Genomic DNA, 22,739 nt, shown 5'->3' with positions numbered 1-22,739 from the left:
AGAAAATATAACAGGCTGAAATGATCACCTAAAATAGGGGGAGTTGTTGAGGTTTCAGACACCTTATCCAAGACTAAACATATGGCCAAAATATACACCAAGGAAAAAGCAGCAGAAGATTCTTCCACTGTCCTGAGGAGATCAGTGAAGGTGTTAGTAGCTGAAAAGCATTATTATATTTCTGCTATATGATTATTTTGAGTGACCCAGACAGTGACAGTCTTTCCCTTGGGTTTGGTTGTATCCAGGTGATTGATCCTAAAGGAATAAAACTGGTATGGAAAGCACAGCATTAATCGATAAATCAATAGTCAATTTATTTATCTTATTTACCTGCCAGCTGTCATATCTTAGCCTGTCTGTTTGCTTGGTTGTTATGCAAAATGCTGTCAGATTTTCAGCTTAAGTGATTTCTTTTTCATGCTTCTCTAGAATTAGATTTTTATTTCTCTCTCTCTCTTTTTATGGCAGAGCTTCATCCTCTGTCTAATTTGGAACTAGTTTGAATCTATGGAGTGGACTTTTCTTAAATAGATTAGGGGGGATGAGTGCCAAACCCTCACAGGAAACTAATTCTTGTGGTCCTTTGAAAAGCTCAGCTTTGAAGGCTGACTTCTTCATGCTGGCCTAGATAGAGAAGGGGCCAGGCTGCAGAGAAAACTGCTCAAAGAATATTGCAGTGCTCAGCCTGGGGCTGTCTGGCATTTTGAGGGCACAGACTGGAAATAAAACATCACCAAGCCCACCATGACCACAGATAGCCAGTACAGACTCACATTAAGCCAGATCTGGCAGTAAAAGATAAGCATTATAGTGCTGTGGTCGTGCTCACATCCTGTCCCCATGGCATTGTTTGCAGAGTCAAGGGCTCACAGCAACCTGGAAGAGCTGTCACCCTGAGCACTGAAGATAACTACTACTTTGTGCAGCCCATGACTGGGACAATTAGACTGAGAAAAGGAAAAACAAATCAAAGCAAACAAACAAAATTCCCAGCTTTGTTGTTGGAGCATCCAGGAGGATTCCAGAGGACTTTGGGCTCAGTTCCTGATGCTAACAAAAAGCTTATGTGTTATCTTGGCAAGGTCTCAAACCTGTCTGTATTCTAGTTCACACTTATGCTAACAACTAATAATACTTCTCTTCAACGTAGGGGCACCCCAAAATGTTAGTCTTAATGACTGGAGGTGCTTGGATTAAAACAAGGGACAGACACATGTCTAGGCAGACATATACCAAAACCCAAGAGAACAAGAAGTCTCTAGGAGCTCTCTGTCTCTGGCCTGGCATCCTACAGACATCACCAAGTCAATAACATGTGCAATAGGGCAGGCAGAGGACATGAAGTAATGTTTATACCTTGCTATTACTGACAAGAGTGCTGCCCTGTTTGGAAAGGCTTTGTCTGCTCATCACCTATGGGAGCAGCTGATGGCTTTTGAGCTGTGATCTATAACAAAGATGGAGAACCTTGGAGAAGAAAGGGGCTGGGGCCATCTCCTTGCCCACTTCCCACAGAGTGGTGGGGCTGGGCCAGTCTGCTGAGTGTGCACTGAGTGGGATGCACTAACTGCCCTGTCAGCCCTGCACTTAACACAGGCAGCATCCCAGAAGCAGGAGGGGTTGGGATGTTCTACTTAGTGCGATAGTTATAGACTTTGTTCAGTGTCTTTCTGCTCTGTATTTTTATTTCTTTTTATTTTTTTTTTCTTTTCCCAAACAGACTCTGTCTCATTCATTGTTTAATACATTTAATTTCATTTTGGTTTGAAGCAGCGATCCCCGAGGTCTGTACTGAACTTGTTTCTTCACTTACATCCTTTGGTCGCCTTCGCTGTTTGAAGATGGGGAATTTAATTTGCTCCGACTGCCTCTCTCTTTCAGACTTCTCTCCCAGGGTAAAGATGCTCATGCCCTTGGATTCTCCTAGCCTTGCTGCATGGGTCTGTATGATGTACCCATTCCAGGCTTTTGACTTTTCTTCTGTCTTCAACATTTTTCCCCTTTTTTCTGTTGTGTCCCTGGAGGGGTCATAGTGCTAATGAGTGTGGAGGCATCCTTAGTGACTCCCTCTGTCTGACATGCATGGCCTTGATGGCTAGCTCATTAACGCAAACTCTGAAGGGGCAAATATTTTCTCAGACATAGCCATATACAAGGAAAACGTGTGACAAGGAGGAAGGACTGAAATATGCATATTTGTCTCCCTGAAGCTAATGCATGTACTTCATCCCTCTATTTCCTCTCTTCTCCTTTAGGCATTAGCAGCAAGACACTTCCTACCCCTTGCAGCCATTAAAAGAGCAGACTCTTCAGTGCTTTCACCAGATATTAGAGAGCAGACTCCCCTTGCTGACCTGGCAGGCATTTTCCTGTGTATGCTCCCCATTAGCATGGTCTGTCTACGCTGGCGAGACATTAGAGCATAAACAAGTGCCTCTCCTCCACTACTCAGACGTTAGGTCATAGTTTCTCCTTATCCCGTCTCTGCATCAGGGATAGAGATTCTTCCTCCTTCTTGTTAAGAGGTTTATCTCCTCTGTGAAGCCCGTAAAAGCTTTCCACCCCCCCCAACCCCACCCCGGCAGAAGTTCAGGTGCATGCCAGGGATTTCCCCCGAAGGTCACAAGGCTCTGTATTAATCCCAACCGTATCGGGAGGTGCCATCATAATCCTGGTCAGCTCTTTGTGACTCCTTCACCTAGAAAACCAGCAAACAAGAAGGTTTATTTATTTATTTATTTATTTATTTATTTATTTATTTATTTATTTATTTTCTCTTTTATAAATTGCCTTGAGACCTGGGGAGGCCTCACCTGTTCTTGCCAGGCAGTGGCATTAAGACAGTGGTGACGCTGAGGCTTCTAAGAAGCAATGATCAGTGAAATGGCATCTGAGAAGGGTTTCTGGGAGGTAAAATTTCAGTGCCCCTTTGTACACATCATCCATAAATCCAAGGCCTGGATGGATCCTCCAGGTATTCCTGGATTTAAGGATCCAGTGGTGACAAGAAGGCAAGAGTGTGCTTACCTAGCCTGGTGCCATGGATTCTGTTTTGGCCAATAACAGCTGCTTCTGCAGAAAATGCAATTAAGTCTGACATTGAAAGTTAATAAGAAAACCTGTTCTTGAAGGTGTTTTTTTCACAGATTTTAGGAGTTACAGGTTGGTTCATCCCCTAAGGCTGGAGGTGTACAGTTTCCTGCAAAACTCTTTTTATTTCTTATTTTTTAGCCACTTCAATAATTCTAAGCTATTTCACTGGTCATATTCATTAATGTCAAGTCTGTTTTCCAAAGTTGTACCATAATCTTGTCCTCGGGTGCATCCTACAGCACAGAGCTCTATAGCTTGCACTGAAGATTGCTGGTATTCAGAGGGTTGCTTTGAATATAAAATATGCTGGTACTGAACAAGCCAACTTTAAAGTGTAGTCAGGTACTTGTGGTCATTAATGAGGAAGCTAAATAATGCTATGTCATCTGCTTGACCAGTCCCAACCAAGCAGCAATACACAAGCAGAGAAAACAGCCAAATACTCCAAATACTATGCTATAACCTAAAAAAAAAAAAATAAATAAAAATCAGCTTAAAGAATGTCACTAAGTAAATTCAAATAATGCATAAATTAGAGGGAATTGCAACTGGCTCATAGATATTCTATGAGTAGAAGATAAATATCTAAGTTAGTTGCATAAATTATTCATCTTAACATATTTGCTCAGCTTTTCTCATCAGCTCTGAAAGCCACACATCTAGGCATTTGGGGAGGATAATAGAACTGGGCTTTCACCTCGATGAAATGCCCTAGGAGCAGAAAGCTCTGGGGAGGGACTGTATGCAAAAGAACCCAGTGGAAAAAAATACTCTCCTTCAGTATGATGTGTTAGATGTGGATGCTGCTAAGGAGTTTTCTGCTACATGAACAGGGACTGAAATTGTTCCTTGGTAGCAGGCAAGGTTGAAGATAGGACAACGAATTCTTTTAAACTCCTTCTTTTGCCTCTTGGTAGAGGTGACAAGAGATTATTTTGGACCTGATATAAAAATAAATAAATAATTTAATTAACTAATTAAAGTAAAATAAAAAATACCACAACTTATTTTTCCCTTGAAAAATTTATTTACCTAATTGTCATTTTCTCCTTCAGTCTTCTCCCAGCCATACTGCCATTGCTTTCTACTACAGGGCCCTGACTGTAACTCTTTGCCCTACCTGCCTCCACCCTCTGGAGACATTCCTTGGGTTTGGGTGTTGATATATCAATAAAGCCCTCCTAGAACAGCTGCATGTTTTAGCTGCACTGTTTTTGCTTTGGAATAGATATTTTGGCAGTGACAAAAGCAAAGTCTTCTATGCTCTGTCTGGTAACATGAAGCATTCCCATGGCTTTTTCTGAAAACATGCTGGCTATAGAGGGTTTATCTCCCCTAACTTTATTGATAACACTTCCAGGAAGCAGCAATCTGAAAGTAGAAGTGTGCTTGATTTTATGGGAACTAAAAATTGTCCCTTTGGAGAAGAAGCACAGACAGCATTTTTCCTACACTTATGATCTTTATGGTACGAATTTCAATTTATTATAAGACCTTGCCTGTCTTTTAGCATCCAAATTTACATCTTCCCGTGCAGTGTAACTGCTCTGTCATGAAGGGACCATTCCTTCTTCATGCAAAGAGAATTTTCTTCTAGAGCCAGGTTTGGGATCATGAATGATGACAGCAACCTGTCTCTGGAGTGTCAGAGATAAGCTATTTTTCTTCACTCTTAAGGTTCTACCTATCATCAAAAGCTATTGTGGGTCCCCCAAACATATCTCTCCCAGAGATACTAAGTAATGGATTTTTACACTATTTTTGGACTGCAAAGGCAACAGCTTCATACAGTAAATTCATGGATGTTGCTAACGTACTTGTTATCCACAGACAGCTTTGGAGCCAACAGTCTATTTTTTCCACTCATGAAGTTAAGATCTTGGTTTGCGTGCTCCTTCCTTCCTTCCTTCCTTCCTTCCTTCCTTGCTTCCTTCCTTCCTTCCTTCCCTCCTTCCTTCTTTCAAGATTTTTCTGGGAAAGACCTATGCTCTGCAGATTTTATGCTTTGACATTGGTGACTTTTAGGATGCAATCAGTAGGGTGTTCTGCTTTGGGATTTTTCCTTGGCTTGGGAAAGCCTAGGAGCTACAGAAGGGGCATTATCTCAGATGCAAGGAGACATTTTGAAAGAAAAAGCTGCCACTTTGTTGTTTTAATGAATGCACTGCTGTTAGGCAGCCTGGGGTGTTGTGATGGTATGCAATCAAAATAAATACATGCATAATTGCATTAAATAAAATAACCTAACACACATAAAATGGACTGGGTGTAGAGTCAGCCCGGGAACAAAAAAACTCTGCCTTCTGATCCTGGCTTTGCAGCTGACTTATGGCATCTCCAAATGTGCCTGCATGTCAGGTTCTCCACCAGCAATGTGGGATTGCTCTTGCTGGTTGACACATATTGAGAGAAAGTGCCATGTCAGTGCCAGGTATTGTCATTGCTATTATTTAAATGAAATTTCTGTCTTAAATCTTATTTAAAAGGAATAAGTGAATGAAAAGGGACAGAGAAGTCTGTGACTTGATTTTCTGGGAGATGGGTTAAGATAGTGCAGAAGTGTCATAGGAGAGTGGTTATAAATAATATCTTTTCCTTTCAAGAAGGCTGTGCTCAATAGTTTTCAAAGGACATTAAGAGATTTCTCATCTTTTAGATGCTCAGCTGGTGATGTATTTCAGAGGCCTAGTTTTTAGTTTGCAGGTGGGCAAGTTTTTCTCCAGACATTTCCCTTTGTGTTGTTTCAGAATGGATACTTTTAATAAAGAGCTGCTTTTGCAAACATTAACTTTATTTTTTTCCGGTAATTATCAGTTTTAAAGAAGGGATTTGAAAATCACTTTATTGGTGAAAGAAAGAAAGAAAGACCGACAGAAAGAGAGAGAGAGAAATAATGAAAGGAATAGAGACAAAACCTCCATTTTCATCCTGTTCTCTGTTTATATTTGAATCAATCCTTTTGGATAGTTTATCAAGTAAATTGTTTTTCAAGCTGAATTTTTGCTGGATTTCCTGGAGGTGAAAGATTAAGATGTTGGCACAAAGTGTTATTCCTTCAGCCTGTTTTACAAAAGCAGTAGCTTTGAATACCAGGAGGGCTTACGAGCAGTGCGACAGAAGGATGTAGCAATGATCGGACCAGTCTGCATCTCAAGTATAACTAATTGACTGGTTGTTTGTAGATGGAAACCAGAATTTGCTGCTTTCAGGAGAGGTGTAAAACCCAAAAACATGTGAGAGTGAAAGAACCAGACTGCTTTCCTTGTAGGGAAATGCAGCCCTCTGCCAGACATCTCTGGAGACTCTGAGGCCACCTCCTTGGCAGCCCAGACCCTAATGCTCAAAGTGCCTTGTGGCTGTGCGGTAACATCTTGCTTCTCTTCTCCTTCCCCTCCCTTTCTGTCCAGCCTTGCAGCCTCACGTGTGTATCCATGCAGGGGTGTCCAGCAGGATCGTCCCCTTCACCATCCTTCTTCCCTGCCCTTGAAGGCTCTTCCTGCCCCTCCAGACTGAGAGCCTCACCCCTCTTGTGTTCCCGTCTTGTCGTGTAGGGAGTTTGCCCGTTGGAAGGTGAGGAACACAGCCATCGAGCGGAGGGACCTGCTCCACAATCCACTGCCCCTGATGCCTGAGTTCCAGAGAAGCATCCGCCTCCTGGGCAGGAGACCCACCACGCAGCAGTTCATCGATACCATCATCAAAAAGTACGGCACCCACATCCTCATCTCTGCCACCCTGGGAGGTAGGTGCACAACCTGGACCCTTTCACACCGGTGTTGATGGTGGGGTGGAAAAGCCACCAGGCAGCACCTGCAGACCTTTGGCCTTGCCATGTGGGGGTTGGCTGGTAGCACAGAGCCAGGTTCCAGCTCCCCAGCCTCATCCTGTCTCTTCGTTAGGACTGAAAGTCTCCAGAGTATGAATAGCCTTAGCAAATGAATTCACAGTGTAATGGGTACATGTTCAGCATCTGTGATATGTGTGCACCTGTACTCCTCTGACACCGGTGTGGGTGTACCAGTGTGCGTCAAGATAAACGTGCTTCTTTTACCTGGGGATCCTGCCTGCTGTTCCCCTGTCCCGGCCTTAATTCAGCAATAGAGTGTGTTGATCTCTCTTTTCTTCAGTATGAAACCAAATGCAGGGGGAAAGCATCTTTTCTGGATGGAAGTGGAGGAATTTTAAAGAGCTCCAGGGAAAGGGGAGCTCAAGGAGCTGAGCAAGGCATGTGTGCAGCGAGGTCTGTGCTGAATGCAGGAGCGCAAGCAGTAACAGGGGCCCAACCACTGAAAACAACACAGCTGAGTAAAATTGCAAGTGTATAGAGAAGGAGTGCAGAGAGGTTTGCCTGTGCAGGCAGAATATGTCAGTGGTGCAGAAGACAAAGAACTGTAGGGCTATTAACCCGTGTGCAAGCACTGCCTTCAGTTCTGCATAAACATTTCAAATAGTGAGTATTGAAAAGAGGAGGGGTGAAAATCAGCAACTTTCCTGCTGGTTTTTTTTTTTTTTTTTTTTTTTTTTTTTACTTGTATTATTTTTACCATTCTTTACTCCTTTGGGATGTAAGTTTAAATGCCTTTCCTTTGAGAATGTGTATCCATAAGAAGGATGCTGCACTGGTAAAGGGTCTTAGTTTTAGTACAGAGTTTGCTGCTGTCGCTCCTTACAGTGTATCCGACCTCCAGCCTCGCCACGTTGTGAAGTTTGTAGTGAACTTTGAGGAATTTCTGGCCATCTGTCTGCTCCCAAAGCATTCTGCAGACACTCAGATGAGATGCAGATGAGATCAGATGTGTGCATATGATTCATGCACAAATGAGGCGGTAGGTAAATTGGCGTAGTTCCACCGAAACCGAATGACCTCTCGGGCAGCAACTGTCCTTCAAAGAACCTCGAGCTGCTCTTCCAGCTCAGTCACTTGAACTGGCCACCCCATCAGGAAGAAGTGTGAGAGAGAGAAGGACTCCGTGCACTGAAGTGTGCAAGTGACTGCCTGCATCAGGCCTTAGAGAACTTGCTGTAAATATAAACTCTTCCTTATTGAGGAAATAGTTTTCAGGACCATATTATGGAGCCCCAACCAGACAAGTAAGAAACCAGTAAGGAAAAACTAGATTTCACTTCTCTTTCCATTGACATGCTTTTTTTTCCTCCTCCCTGTTCACATCCCTGGAAATTTGAAATAAGAAAGACCTTTGATGTTGAAATATATTTTTAATTTTGCCTGGGTGAGGTTTTGAATTATTCACAGTGGCTTGTTTCTTCTCCTGATTTTACAACACAACAATTTTAAATATGCAGAGGCTTGTAACGAGAACTGGTGTTGGAGAGGAGTGCTAAATGCTCGATCAGCCCAGAGCACGGTGAGCAACGGTGGGGGGAAAAAAGAAGGATTTATCTTGGCAATGGCAGTCCTACAGAAGATGCAGATGAGGCTGAGCATGCATTATGCAAGGAGGACACACTCTAAAGCACAATCTGCGGGCTAAACAAGACCTCTGGGACACAAAACCAGACATGTCCTGGCAATCCCAAGAACCCTGGTCTCCTCAAAAAAAGTTACAGCCCTCCTGTTTTGGATTACAGTGCTTTGTAATTTAGCCTGACGTCTTATTAGGTTGCAAATGAGTGACAAATGCAGAGGCCATTTTTTTTGCTCTTAAATGCCATCTGTTGCAGGGACCCCAGGAGGCTGGGTGATGGCTGAGACCAGCCCAGGCTGAATACAGCAGCTATTTTCACACCTGGCCACATGAGGAACACTTCTGATGCCTTTCAACCTGCAGAGCAGCTGGGTCCCCCTGGAGCCTAATAAAAACCCAGCTCTGCTCCAGTTTAATTCTGACAAAGGGACTGGTGAGGGGTCATTTTGAGGGCATCCATGCTCTGGGATGGAGCACACAGAGCTGAGAGCCAATTTGCAGGGAAAGCCCTGAAGGAAAGACAACTTTGAACATAGCATCCGCTTAATAAACGAGAAATTAAGACTTAATAATGCAGCAAAAGTCTATTAACCTCTCTTGATCTAAGGGTTGCTTGCTCACATACTCTCTCCATGGGGATGGAGTGCTTTTCCTGGGCTGCGCACATGTGCACAGCATAGGTTTCCAGCAATGTTATCTCTGCTCAGCACCCTTCCCTCCTAGGGACAGCATTTGTCCTTCAGGAAAAGCATCAAATCTCTTGGGCTTTACTTTCCTCTCCTTTCTTCCTCCCACTGGAGGGGTCCAGACACCTCAGGGAGGAAAAGTGATGGCTTTCGTGGGGAAATCTTTGATCTCCACTGTCCCAGAGCCCAGGGTTCTCCGGTCTGATGTCTGGGAGCTGTCTCAGTGGCTCATTGCCTGCTTCGTGTTGTCTGGGGACCCAAAGCTAATGGTGGATCTCCTGCTCATCTGAAACTGGTATCACTACCAGATGTGATTCAAGCCAGGCTTCCCAGTTGCTGTCTGTCCAAGACACCTCTGACCCCAGCATTCCTCTCACTACAGTCTGCACTGAAAGGGTCTTGAGTTTTGTGCCTTGGCTGTTAGAAGGAGGCATGATATTTTTGCCCAGAAAAAGCTGTTTTTTTCCACTTCTGGTAGAATTGCAGAACTGCTGATACCTGGATCCCACAGGTTCCTCTAAGCTGCAGCTCAGGTAAATTACTCCAGGCCTTCCCTCTTCGTTCACAGCCTTGTGAAATGGAGGCATTTTGGCCCCATTTACATCAGCTGCATCTCCACGCAGCAAAATTCTTCTGTTCCCTGAGCAACACAACACTTTGGGCTCAAAGTACACCATTTTCACACCGATCCAACCTCTGCTCCCCCAAACCTCTCCCACAAGGCTGTACTTTCACTGGCAAACGAGTCACCTCATGAAAATTCACAAAACCTGACCTTCCTTCAAATCCCCCCGGAAAGCTCACCGCAGCAATGAAACTTGGAAATACATTGACAGCGGCCAGGCATCTGGTGTGCTGTAGCTGCTGCTTCTCACACTAATCACTGCCGTCTTATTACCTCGTGCTTTCCTGGTGTTTGTTGTATACACCTGTTGTGTCTCGTCAGATACTTGGATTTTAAATCCTCCAGGACAGGAACCATCTTCCTGCTGTGTGTGTGGATGTGACAGAGCCTTGATCCTTGCCAAAGACTCTGTACGCCGCCGCTCAGTGCATAATAATGTTAAAAGTAAGAAAGGAAATCAGAGCTGGGCATTTTCCAGGGACTTTTTTGTGTGTGTGTGTGTGTGTGTGTGTAAAGTAATAATGATGATGCTGTTCCTGCTACAACTTTGGTTGTGGTCAGAGGATAATATGTTTTTTCTTACAAAAGATTAAAGACAGAAAGTTTTACATGCCAAGCTTCTGCACTTAGCTCCTATGAAGCCAATTAAAAGATTTCAACTGATCAATTCTTTTGATGAAAGGTATCTTCTTTGCACCCAAAATTTCCATTTTTCATCTCAAAGCCAAAGGCACAATCCTCAATGTACCAATTGCTTGAATAAGCTGAAATAAAACACAAATATTTTGATTTTTAATCAGAATATTTTTAGTTTGTTTTCAGACATTTGGCTTCTAGATAAAAGCTGGAATATTTCCAGGGAAAGGAAGGGGGAGGGGGGGGGATTACAGGCTTGTGTGGGGATTTTGTTGTGTTGTTTTGCTTTATTGTTTTGTTTTGTTTTTCTTGTTTTGTTTTCATGTAGGCAATAAAAAAAATTGGACAAATCAAATTACTTCAGCTAATTGGAATTTCTAAGAAAAGTAAGTGCTTGTTCAGTAAAAAAAAAAAAATATACAAAAATGCTGAGGAGCAAAATATTCTTGGCCTAAAAACTGGTGATGCATTTTTTTGACCATGCTATTACTGTCAGAGACAACGTACTCATCAGTGGTTCATCTATCAAATCAGAACAAATCATTTTCTCATTAAGAAGGCTATGTAGAAAAGGCATATTTCCACCTTTGGTGTCTATTCTCTTCATTTATTAATTTCAGAGCTTCACATGTTAAGGATTAAGGATGCAGGAGAGTGTTCTCCATTTTTACTCTTTTAATGCCAGCCTCACATTAAGAATGAACCAGATTTTAATCTAGATCACATAGCACAAATTGAACTTTTAAGTAAATATTACTTCTAAGCTTTGTGTCCTTTTCATATATCTCTTGTTAGACTCAGGTTTCTGCTAATATTCAGGATGTCTGCTGCTAACAGATCCCAACTGCTTCACTCTCAGACTCTGTTTACTGGCTCAAATTCACTTATTGTTCCTTATTTTGCACAGTGTTTTTCAGTCCCCACTTAGATTCACTAAATGAGATGCTAAAAAAAAAAAAAAAAAAAAAAAAAAGGGCAGAGAGAGGACTTGGTTTAACTTCACTTTCTTATTTATTCCCCTTCACTCACCCTTCGCCTTTTTGCATAGCTGTAGGAAGCTGAAGAGGTACAACTAGCATTTATCTTCTGTACCCACCTCTGTACCTATGTCCTGATTGCAACTTAAACCATCATTTATTCCTTCTAGAAATCAGGGTGGAGACTTGCATAAGAGTGGCATCTACTCCTGCCAGGTGTGCACTGTTCTAGATGTACTGCTCACAGAGAAGAGCGTTCTTCAAGTGGGCTGAATGGTCTGAATCCTTTCCAGCAGCTGGGGTGAAGCTGTGCTGACTAATAAATGTCCAAAACATCATCTGATGACTTGAGTGGAGCTGCTCTACAGGTGTGTTGGATCTACCCTTACTGGTTGAATAGAGGAGGCTCATATATTCTAGCTCCTTGGTCCTGATGAGGAAGGGTAGATTCATCTGAGTGTCGGATTTTTCTTTCTTTCAGTGCAAAATAAAATATCATACATTCCCACTGAGGTGACCCTACACGGCAACCTCCTGGGCCCCACTGACAACTCCTTTTCTTCCCACCACAGGAGAGGAGGCCTTGACCATGTACATGGACAAAAGTCGCCTCGACAGGAAGTCAGGAAACGCCACCCAGAGCGTTGAAGCCTTGCACCAGCTTGCTTCCTCCTACTTCGTAGACCGTGATGGCACCATGAGGAGACTCCACGAGATCCAGATCTCTACCGGAGCAATCAAGGTACCGTGTCTTGCCCCAGGAAGGGAGAGGTTCATATTCCCATGCCAATAATGTCGGGACTTGGGACAGGTCTTCGCCAGTCCAGTGTAATATCTTTCTTGATGACAAGTTGTTCTGTTCCCACACTGATTTCCCTAGGGTGAGTTGTTCTGGTAGGGACCTTACAGAAGAACTGATCTCCCCAGGCCTAGTAATGTCTGGAAAGATGTGGGAATTCATTGTGATGGTTTTGTAGGGTAGGTGACAGAATACCATTGTGTGTGGTAGTGACCTCTGGAAAGGAGAGAAGGAACAAATGACCCAGATCAGCAATGGAAACTGGAGGGGAAAGGCAGGTCTGTGAACTGGGCAACCTCATGTACCCCAGAAGTATTTTCTTCTTGCAGCTCTAAGTCAGCTAAACATCTCTCAGGTGAATTCACTACAAGAAAAGGTGAAAAAATGAGTGTGGCATTACTGAGGCATCTGGAATGAAATGGACTGAGAGACAGCTTGGGGGTTGGAGCAGGAAGGAGGGGGAGCTGCTCAGAGCATACAAAATAGGGAAAATGGCTCTGCAGACAAAGGCTGCCTTCTCTGAAAGCAATCATCCTATACTGGGAAGGGATTTTATTGTTGCAGAGTTCACTCCAGGGAAGGCGATGTGGATGGAGTCGTCATTGTTAGCCATTTCTGAAAGGTTTCAGCTCTTGTTATTGTTCTGTGGTGTCTCATGGCTGAGTCTGTTCCCTCCTAGATGGGAAATCGGATTGAGATATTGAAACAGTGACAGCAGATAATCGCCCTTTGTGAATTCAGGAAGGGCAGCTCTCCTCCATGGTTGGAAACCAACAGCAACAACCACAGCAGCAGTGCTGCAGGTCATCTGTGCCTCCATCTATCCTTAGCACGAGGATGGTGTGCACATATGCTGTGGGAGCACTAGGTGCCATTGCAGGCTGGCAATCCATCTCTGCAGCTTGCTGCCTGGTAAGAGAAGCCAGGGAATAATTCTTCCACTGGCTTCTGGTGCTCTCCATTGGAGATCCTCTATGAAAAACATCAATCTATAGGACCCCATTTCCAAGCCCAGAATAATGTGTTGCACCATAAAGAAAGCAGTCACAATTCACTCTATTTTTCCCTGCTTGTGAGTGCACCAAGCATTAGCCATGTCTGCCCAGTGTGGGGCATTTCTGCCCAATTGCAGAAGATGTATTTTGGATTGCATCAGCTGGTGACAATGGGTCTGAACTTGGCTAGGGAAGATATGATGCTTTATGCAAAGAGAACATTCCTCTCTCTCTTTTCTACATCCTCCATAGGTAACAGAAACTCGGACTGGCCCCCTGGGCTGTAACAGCTACGACAATCTGGACTCTGTGAGTTCTGTCCTTCTGCAAAGCATTGAGAGCAAACTCCACCTGCAAGGTAGGGCATGGGGTGGAGGCAGATGGTAACAGAGGGCGTGGAGTGGGGGAATGAGATGGGTGGCCCTTTTTCTAACCCTTTCCCCTCTCATTTGCTCGGATTGTCATCTGCATTGTAAGTTCCCTGAAGGAGGACCAGTGGCTTCTGGTGGCTTCACATGATGCTCAGCACAGCAGCGTTAGGGCTCGGCAGGGCTGAGTTGGAGGCATGAGGAGCTGAAGACTGGACTCAAGTGAAGAATCTGGGCTCCCTCCCACCCCTGCACCGAATTATGGTGGATTTCTGTGTATTATACATTCACCGATATAAATAAATGTGACCTTTTCCATTAATATTGAAGGGACATACTGCCCACATCTCTCTTTGTCCCTCCCAAATTGCTGATTTGCGTAAGAAGTTTGCAGATCAGCTTTTGGGACTCTCTAATGGACATAATCTTCAGGAAAAGTCACAGAGGTTTTATTTGGAGGCTAGAAGCCATGGCTTCGGTCCCAGCTGGGGAGCTAGTCCAGAAGTCAACAGATAGAGGTCATGACTGAATTAATAAGTAAATACATGCTGGTTAGCAAGAAGTCAACTTGAGTAGAAGGAGAAAATTCACTGGGCGTGTAATTTACTAAGGTTATTCCCAAGTTTTTGACAAAATAAGGAAATGTGGGATTTAATTGCTCATTTGCCCAGATGGTTTTATTTCTGGAATCCTTGTAGTTGCACAAATTTTAATTTTTCAGATGAATAGGCTACATTACATCTTCCGCTTTGAGTATAATTTGGCAAGTGCCGTTTTAATCTTGGTTTCACAGAAACTGGGTTTCATTTACTGAGTCATGTTGCAGATATATTATTATTGTTTTTGTTATTTGCCTTTAAAAATAATAGGCAGGTTACTTTCACTATTCCAGTGATTGTCTAAATCACTGAATTCTGGTACTTACCTAATTAACAATAAGCATTTTGAGACTTTTTATATACTGTGATGATGGCTGCTGGTAATGAAATCCTAAGGATGACACATCAGATAAGTAGGTAAAGAGCTAAATAGACAGACTGCTTGACTTATAAGCAGACAAACTGGTAAGTAAGTAAATCAATAGATCTCTATTCAGTATCTGGTCCTAAAAGGGAAGAGAAAAAGCAAGATAGCTGGGAGGGGAAAGGAGAGGGAGGGAGTGGGGGAAAAAAAGAGATTTTTTTTTAGAAAAGAGAAGACAGGTAAGACGGATGAGGCTGTGATTTCTGATGGCAGCAGACAGGGCTGCTGCTGCAGGATCTCATAGGTCAACCAAACTGGGATTTCATGGACTTCCATGGGATAACCCAGAGCAGAAGGGGGCTAGATCCAATCCAAGGCAGACGGTGATGTAAGGAAGGAAGGTAAGAACTCTTCCTAATAGAACAAAGTGACCTTTAAAGCTACACCTGGGTGTTTTCTTTCTAATCTGGAGTGTGGTTCTTGGGATAATTACCCGGGATCCTTCTTCTGCTCTGAGAGGCCTCATTAGGAATTAGTCACAGGGCTGTGGGTAATGGATCGTGACCGAGTCTCCTCTGATCTGATTAGCAGCCAAGCATGAGCTGCTGACAGAAATCCATGTTACTACCTCCGTGTCACTCTGGCTCCAAGGCCGGCTCAATAAAAGAGCAGCATCTTCATGACAGGGAGAATTTCTATTTCTGAACTTGCTTGTTGCAGCCCCGTCCTGAGAGTCATGTTTTCAAAGACCTGCCCTTTAGGAGATGTGGTGGCTGGACCCAAAGCCAAGCCAGGCTTGCAAGCAGGGTTCAGAAAGGTCAGCCAGCCTGGAGATGAAGGGGTTGACCTGGAAGTGCAAGGTTCAATGCCTGTGGTTACATGGACAAAGCAGCATTACTAATTCATAAACCAGCATCCTTATGGGCCTCTATCAGACCCCTGCATTATGGTATAGATACATGTCTATTTGTCACAGAGCTCAGGTTCCCCTTCTTCCTAGCACTGCCTGGAGGAAGTTTTCCTGCCTCAAGCATGGGGGGGGCTGTGCGGTGATGCATCCTACTGTGGGACAGGGTCTCAGTGGTGAGACTCCATATCCTCCTATCCCCAACACCAGCAGAAAGTTGTCCCTTCATCTGCATCCTCCTCAGCTGGGGCTGCCTGGGCAAGGAGTAAATCGGAGCCTGGGGGGGGGGATGCTAACAACTCTACAGCAACCAGTGGGAAATGGGGATTTCTGGTTCCTGGTAAACATTCCTGGGCTGAAATTAGAAAATGTGAGAAAAAAAAAAAAAAAAAGAACAACAACCCACAAGCTTCTGAAAAGTTCTGGACTTCTGGGGAATTAAAATTCCAGAGACGTATCCTCTTGGGCAGTCTGACCATTTACATCTATATTGCAACATGGCACTATTTCAATAAGGTAACGTCCTTCTGTGCTATTCTAAACATCGCAACATTAATCAAGAAATGTTGCGTATCGGTAGTTTGTTACATCAAGTATGGTAATAGAATATTAAAATTCACATCACAATTAATATTAAAGTCTTCACCAAGATGGGCAGAGCAGTAATGACAACACAAAACATTTCAGCTTTTCAGCGAAACAGAATGAGGAAGTATGAAAAATACATTTAGACCTTTCCCTGTCAAAAGTGCTTTAGAAGTCAACATGTTCTCACAAAATGCTTCAATGAAACTGCATTTTCAACAGAGAACTCTTCTATGGAAAATGTTTTAAATAGCTCTAATTTAGAGCTGGGGAAATTTACCACTTTTAATGCAGGAAGCCTTTTATGTACAGTCCAAAGCCAAACATCTCTCTCTAATAGTTTTTCTAGTTGAGTTAAGGACATGTACCCTTGTTAGCTATTCTGCTTGCAGGTTTCTAAGCCAAACCTCTACCAAACCTGGCACTTCTTAATTTCTAAAGAGGACCTTTACACTTCAGAGCGGACAAATTCTCCCTTCTCATCAGTAAGTTACCTTCAAAACTAAGATATTCTCCCTAACACTGGTCACCAGCACACATCTTTCTTGTGTACTGTCAGCTCTGGTGGCTACTGTGGAGAAAGGAGCTAATTTCTTTTGCACCCTGTCTTGGCTTGTGGTGTTCACCCTATGATATTGGTCCACTATCACAAACTTTAAGACCAAGTCACCTCCCTGCTTTGTTGCCAGGATGAGGTTTATCAGCAGATAATGCTGAAGGATTAAATAGGAACTTCTTTTTTTATGGTTGCAATAGTGAAAGAAAATTCTTAGAGAATGAAACAGCTCCACGGGGTGTTTTCTTAGGGCAGCAAGGCTTCCTGACTAGCATGGCTGGCTACAAGCTGCTCTGCAGGCTGTGATAGTCCTTTAGACAGCAGCTTTCCTGCTTCACAGGTGGCAACTGAAGCAGCCAGAACTGAGGTTTCCAACAGTAGAGCCTTCTTACAACTTCATGATTCTAAAGCTTATGTTAAAAATGACTGTACCTGACACACAGGTACTTTGCTGACAGCTGAAATCAACTCAATGTCAGCAATATTTCTGTGCATGGTGCAGACTGATATGAAAATGATGGAGGAGAGCACAAGGACTGGGTGAAATGCTACTGTCCAGGTACTTGTAAAGTATCTTGCTAGGATTTGGTCACAAGGGTGCTCAATACAGAAGCATTGATATAAGTCTGCCTGTGTCTGGAGACGGTGATAGATGTGTGGGTATTTATGTATGTGTCGATGTACAAATGTGAAAACGCACGGCAGTATTTCAGTAACCTAACACTGATTTCTTCTGCAAGGAAATTTTTGGCTGGAGGATCTCTGAATAACATGTAATACCGACAGCACATTTTCAGATTTAAAATTAGGGTTCTGTGTTGGGTGTAGGCACATGCACATTTTGACGAGTAGCTGGATTTGCGTGTCACTTGTGTTCCTGGTCTCAGCACATATTTGAATATGTGCTGCTTGTTAAATGCTAAAATTAACTGCACAGATTTCAGTAGAACTGCTTACCTGATTAAAGTTAAGTATTTATATAAGTGTTTTGTTGAATTGGTACTAAGTGTACAGGGGGTCTGATTGTCTCTTAAATGAAGGGTCATTTATGCTGTTGTGAATGTGAAATTATTTCTTACTACAGAAGGTTATCTTGGAAAAGTATTTTAGAAACCATGAGTTTCATGGACAAAAGCAAAAACACAAAACAAGCATCCACTTGAGACACTCTGCAGTGTACAATGGGACTGTGTTTTGTTTTGGAGATTACAGGGTATTCATATTTCTGCATGTGTTGGAGCACACAGCATGCATCCTTTCCAATGGAAGTGCTTTTCCTGTGTCTTTAGTTGCTTTTTTACCCCTTTCCACTCAAATAAAATGACACAAAATAAATCCAAAGCCAGTGCCATTTCTGGCTGGGACCAGGCAGCATGTAGGTGCTGTCATCCAAGTTAAAATTCAAAGAAGAAAACACGGTGAGCTGAAGAGCCTCTGGGCATTTGGGTTTCATATTCAAAGGCTGGGGCCAGAGCAGGTTGCTCCTCCATGAAGCAGAGAGCAGAAAGATTTATTCATGGGACTCGGACCATGAATAAACAGGGTCAGTGCACAGCAAGGAGGCCAGCCCCGTCTCCAGTGAGCGTGTTGAGCTCAGGGAGCACCACAGCCTTCAGGCAGTCCAGGCTCTGTAGGTGTTGGTTCTCCAGCAGCTTGGCACATTCTTTCCATCCTCCAGGCCTGTACTCTGGAGGTAGGCCTATCCCCAATGTCAGAGTGAAGGTTTGAAAAGAAACCACATCCCTCTGTGGTTTTAGCTTCAGATAAAGCCCTAGAAGACCCTGAGTTTTACTCCATCCTGAAAGCAAGAGGAAGAAAGGTATGGTGCTTACAGATAAACATCTCAGGAGAAGGCCAAAGGGACCTCAGAATGCTGCTGTTGCCCTGACCCTTCTCAGACTATTTCTGCGGTACGTGCAGGGATGCTCAGCCCTCCCTTCCCCACAACAGAAATCAGGAACTACACAGCCTCAGTGCCTCCAGCCACCAGGCCTGAAATCCCTCCTTGCGCAAGTGTCCCAGGTGCCTTCTCCAAGTGAACCCTGCACTCATCCTGCTTGGTGGCAGCCACTGCTCTGTGCTTGGCTGCAAATTAGGTCAGAGAAGGGAGCTGCTCGCTGCCACCGGGCACGGTGCTCCCAGAGCAGGAGGGGAGAGGAGAGGGAAGCCCCTGAGCCTTCACCACACTCTGATCCCCTCAGGCCTGGCCTTCTGGAGGGACCTCATCAAGGCAAAGGTATTTCTCCGAAAACAAAGGCAAAGGGGAAGCGGGATCCCCTGGGGCACCACTCCTGCCTGAGGTGAACGTGCCCCATCAGAGAAATGGGCCTGAACTCCTGAAAGCACCACGGCCCCTCCTGCCCTTTCTGCATGCTCTCATCCTCTGAATTATTGCCTTATTTTCATTCCACTCCAATGAGCTGTCAGCAATGGATCTTGTAATTCAGTGCTGCAGAAACACAAACAGATGGGTAATTGACCCGCGCGCCTTCATTGCACTGGAGTTCAGTGCTGCTGTTCAAGCTGTAAACTCCTCTCTCTGCCTCTCCAAAATCCCCGGGCCGTTTACGAGGGAGGTGAACGGGCCAGGCTTGCCGTGGCGGGTTGGCTCGTTGTGGTCGTTGTCTCTGCCTCGTGCACTGCAGACGCTGACTGAGGCTGACAAGCGGAGCGTCCCTGCTGCAAGGAAACAGCTGTGCGTCCCCAAGGGCCCACGGCCGTCTGTAGGGGGACCGGAGACGGAGGCTGGAGGAGGAGAGGATGGGAAAATATGTACATTATGCACAGGGCGAACCGGGAAACAGTTACGTCCTCGGGTACCTGAGCAGGCATCCACCTACACTTGTGCCTGCGCAGATGGATGGATACACAAACACTCGCTATGGAGAAAGAGACCTGGGGATTGATCTCTCAGCTAATGTAAACCTTCAGAGCACCACTGAAATCGTTGGCACTAAATCCATTTGCACTTTTATAGGATTTGGCAAGTAGCCCTCCTAGCAGGGAGTTAGCTGGAAAGACTCAGGTACCCAGCTCCTGTATTTATGCTGTGGGAGCTGAGCACTTAACTCTGCAAGGGTCTTTTAGAAATCCCTCCCTATATTATTCTCCTTTCTTCTGTTTTCCGTTCTTTTCTTTTTCAGTGCATAGTTTTCTTGTTTCTGTGGTACCAAACCTATTTAGTCTCTCCTAAAACAGCTCAGAACAGTGTACTGCTCATCATTTCTGAGCTAGCACTTGGTTGTATGAAAAAAAAAACACAACACCTGGCAGTAAGGGAGGCTTTCCACTCAGATGCTTTGTACTGTACTAGGATCAGGACTGGAAAGAGGGGGGTAAAACTGGGTATCTGATTTCAGCTAATCATTGCTTGCACCTGAGGCATGTATTTTCTACCCCGTTTTCCTTACCCATGACAGCTGTGAGAGAAGTCTCCCAACAGCTTTTAATTCCTTAGCATCACTTTCCCAAGCTGTTAATGAAACAGGTTCTGAACAGAAGAACAGATACGCGAAATGACCTTTTTCTTTCTACATCCCTGCCTCTCGCTTCTCTGCCAGGTCTCCAGATCATCTTCCCCCAGTACCTACAGGAGAAGTTTGTCCAGTCTGCCTTGAGTTACATCATGTGCAATGGCGAGGGGGAGTACATCTGCCGGAACAGCCAGTGCGGCTGCCAGTGTGCGGAGGAATTCCCGCAGTGCAACTGCCCCATCACCGACATCCAGATCATGGAGTACACACTGGCAAACATGGCCAAATCCTGGACAGAAGCCTATAAAGATCTGGAGAATTCAGGTAACCAAGCAAAACTCACTCTCCAATTGATTTCTTTCAAACACAACTTGTCAGTCTATACCAGTTGAGAATCCTTTCCTTCCCTAGTATAATGTTACAGTTTGGATAAAAAATGGATGATATTGAGCCCAAAAGTATGATCTTGATCTTGAGGGATTGTTATACACACACATGTACAAATATAATTACACACACCATGCATATGCATAAGGGGATATTTTCCATGGATTTTTTTTTTTTTTTTTTTTTTGATTAAAAATCTGATTTTTCAGACCAAACCAGCTCAGAATCTCTCTTTAATAGTCCTACAGAGAAACTTCCACAATATGAATGATGCAGAAATTGCTTTTCAGATTTGCATGAATGATTTATTCTGCTTTGGTGAAAGGCAATTCACAGAGAGAGCACAGGCCAGATGACACCTCATCTGAGATAGTGAGAAGAGAAAATGACTTCTCTCTCCTACAGTGCCGATGGCTGTTGGTGTGAACATTTCTCTTCTTCCTCCGCTTTCTCCCAGTGTAACACTGGGGGTGTCAGTGGAGGTTGTTCCACTTTGATGCTGGTAACACTCATCGTCGATGTGCTACTTTGCCCACGCAGAAAACTCGGAAGGGTCCGAGACAAGAAAGCATCAGCATCGGTGCTGCCATATCATTTCCTTTATAGTAGTCATTGGTCTGCCAACCTAGAAGACGCAGTGGCACTGAGCAAAACTTGGTCAAGGACTGATCCCCACACTGACTCCCTCCTCTGGTGTAAGCCAGTTAATCCCCAACACCTTTTCTTTAATGTTTATTGCCATAACTCTCCAGGTCTTCATGTTAGGAAAGATGTCTGCAAGGAAGGGACCATCTCACTCCAAGGTACTGAGCAATGCTTCTTCAGAAGTCTTCCCAGCAGCAATTTCTTTCTTCATGTAGAAGGTCACCATAAGCTCTGTAGTTGGTAGAACTCAGGTGGCCTATGCTATATCCTCAGTGGGCTGCTGAGGGCTGCTCTGTATTTCAAGGTGTGGGCCCTGCTGGCATGTCTGTCATCGCACGGGCTCTCACGTCCAACCCACACTGTCAGCCTGGTGCTTGGATGAGCACCGTCAGAGCAGTACCCCATGGCCCAGGGCTGATGAGCATTATGATGAGAGCTGCAAGACACAAACAGTGGGGAGTCACAGGGCTGAGGCAGTTCCAGAAGCAGCCCACTAGCTGAAGAAGTCAGTGGTTTTCTGAGGGGTTCTATAAATTTATGGGCAGGGTGGGAACACCAGGCCGAACCAGAAACTGAGCATCTGCTAGTGCAGCGCTGAACAAATCAGAATTATTGGCAGCGCCTGCCAGCATGGTTACTTCTTGCTGGCTCTGGTGTGGGAATTTCACACGAGCTGCTCAAGAGCCACATGTTGGCCACCACTCATCAAACCCCTTTACATTTCCAGGGGATGTAACCCAGACACTTTGAAGGTGAGAGCCCTATGGAGGGAGAAAAATTACGGTCCCACAGTGATTGTTTTATTGTTACACTGGGCACTTGTTGCACTTGATCTAAGCAAAGTCCACGGTAGATAATTATATTTAGTCCCCCTTGCCTTGAGATTTTAACAGGGGAGGGTGTTTTTCATTTGCTGTGTTGAAGTGACACATTGCAGTGCAGTTCTCTGCTGTGCCATGGCCATATTCCACCCAGGGCTGGAGGCTTTTCAGGGCTAGATGGAGTGATTATCTTTATGTTTAAAGCTGCTGCATCTCATTCATCATTTTGTTGCATCATGTGCAAACTTATCCTTTGAGATGAAAGTTGCTATCACAAAAGACTGTAGTATTAGTGTTTTGCTTCTTTGTTTTAATAAAATTTCCCAATAACTGGAGGATTTTCTTCATAATGAACAACAGAAGAAAAATCTCTAGTGACATCTGAAGGCTTTTCCAGTAAAGAGGGATGAAAGGCACATGAGTGCTCTGAAAGCAAATATCATTTGTGCAGGAAGCGGCTGATAGCCTAAAAGATCTATATTCTGTTTCTGATCTGTGTGGGGTTCCTACGTCAATTTGAAAAAATCTTGCAGGGACCAATAAAAAGTTGGCATTATTTGGGATAGCATCTTCAAAGTCAAGGAGGCTGCAGTGAACTGATGCTGCTTTATATTAGCTCTGGAGCTTCTCCCAGCCCTGTGCTTCATTGCTCATGTATAAATTGAGAACAATAACACCACCTTTTTCTGTCTTGGCATTTTAGTATGGCTGGCCAAAAAAAAATAATCTACATCAGGACCATGATTCTGGATTTTTAAACAGCTTTTTGATTAAAAGTCATTTGTTTGGGGCTT

The 22,739-nt window shown here is 44.1% G+C and overlaps 1 protein-coding gene across 1 annotated transcript in view; it reads left to right on the top strand.

Annotated features, from left to right (window-relative positions):
- BRINP1 (BMP/retinoic acid inducible neural specific 1) overlaps window positions 1-22,739 on the top strand; it is a gene marked incomplete at its 5' end in the record, with an annotated part of 57,335 nt that overhangs the window by 24,018 nt on the left and 10,578 nt on the right. Inside the window, 4 exons of the mRNA XM_082775281.1 lie at window positions 6,648-6,838; window positions 12,019-12,188; window positions 13,493-13,598; window positions 20,180-20,416. Of these exons, the coding sequence (XP_082631407.1) occupies window positions 6,648-6,838; window positions 12,019-12,188; window positions 13,493-13,598; window positions 20,180-20,416 (704 nt within the window). The remainder of the gene's footprint in view (window positions 1-6,647; window positions 6,839-12,018; window positions 12,189-13,492; window positions 13,599-20,179; window positions 20,417-22,739) is intronic.

Source organism: Aythya marila, assembly GCF_965140915.1.
Source record: "Aythya marila genome assembly, chromosome: 19".
Classification (NCBI taxonomy): domain Eukaryota; kingdom Metazoa; phylum Chordata; class Aves; order Anseriformes; family Anatidae; genus Aythya; species Aythya marila.
Note: the sequence above shows the minus strand (reverse complement) of the source record. Positions and strands in the feature narration are given on the sequence as shown.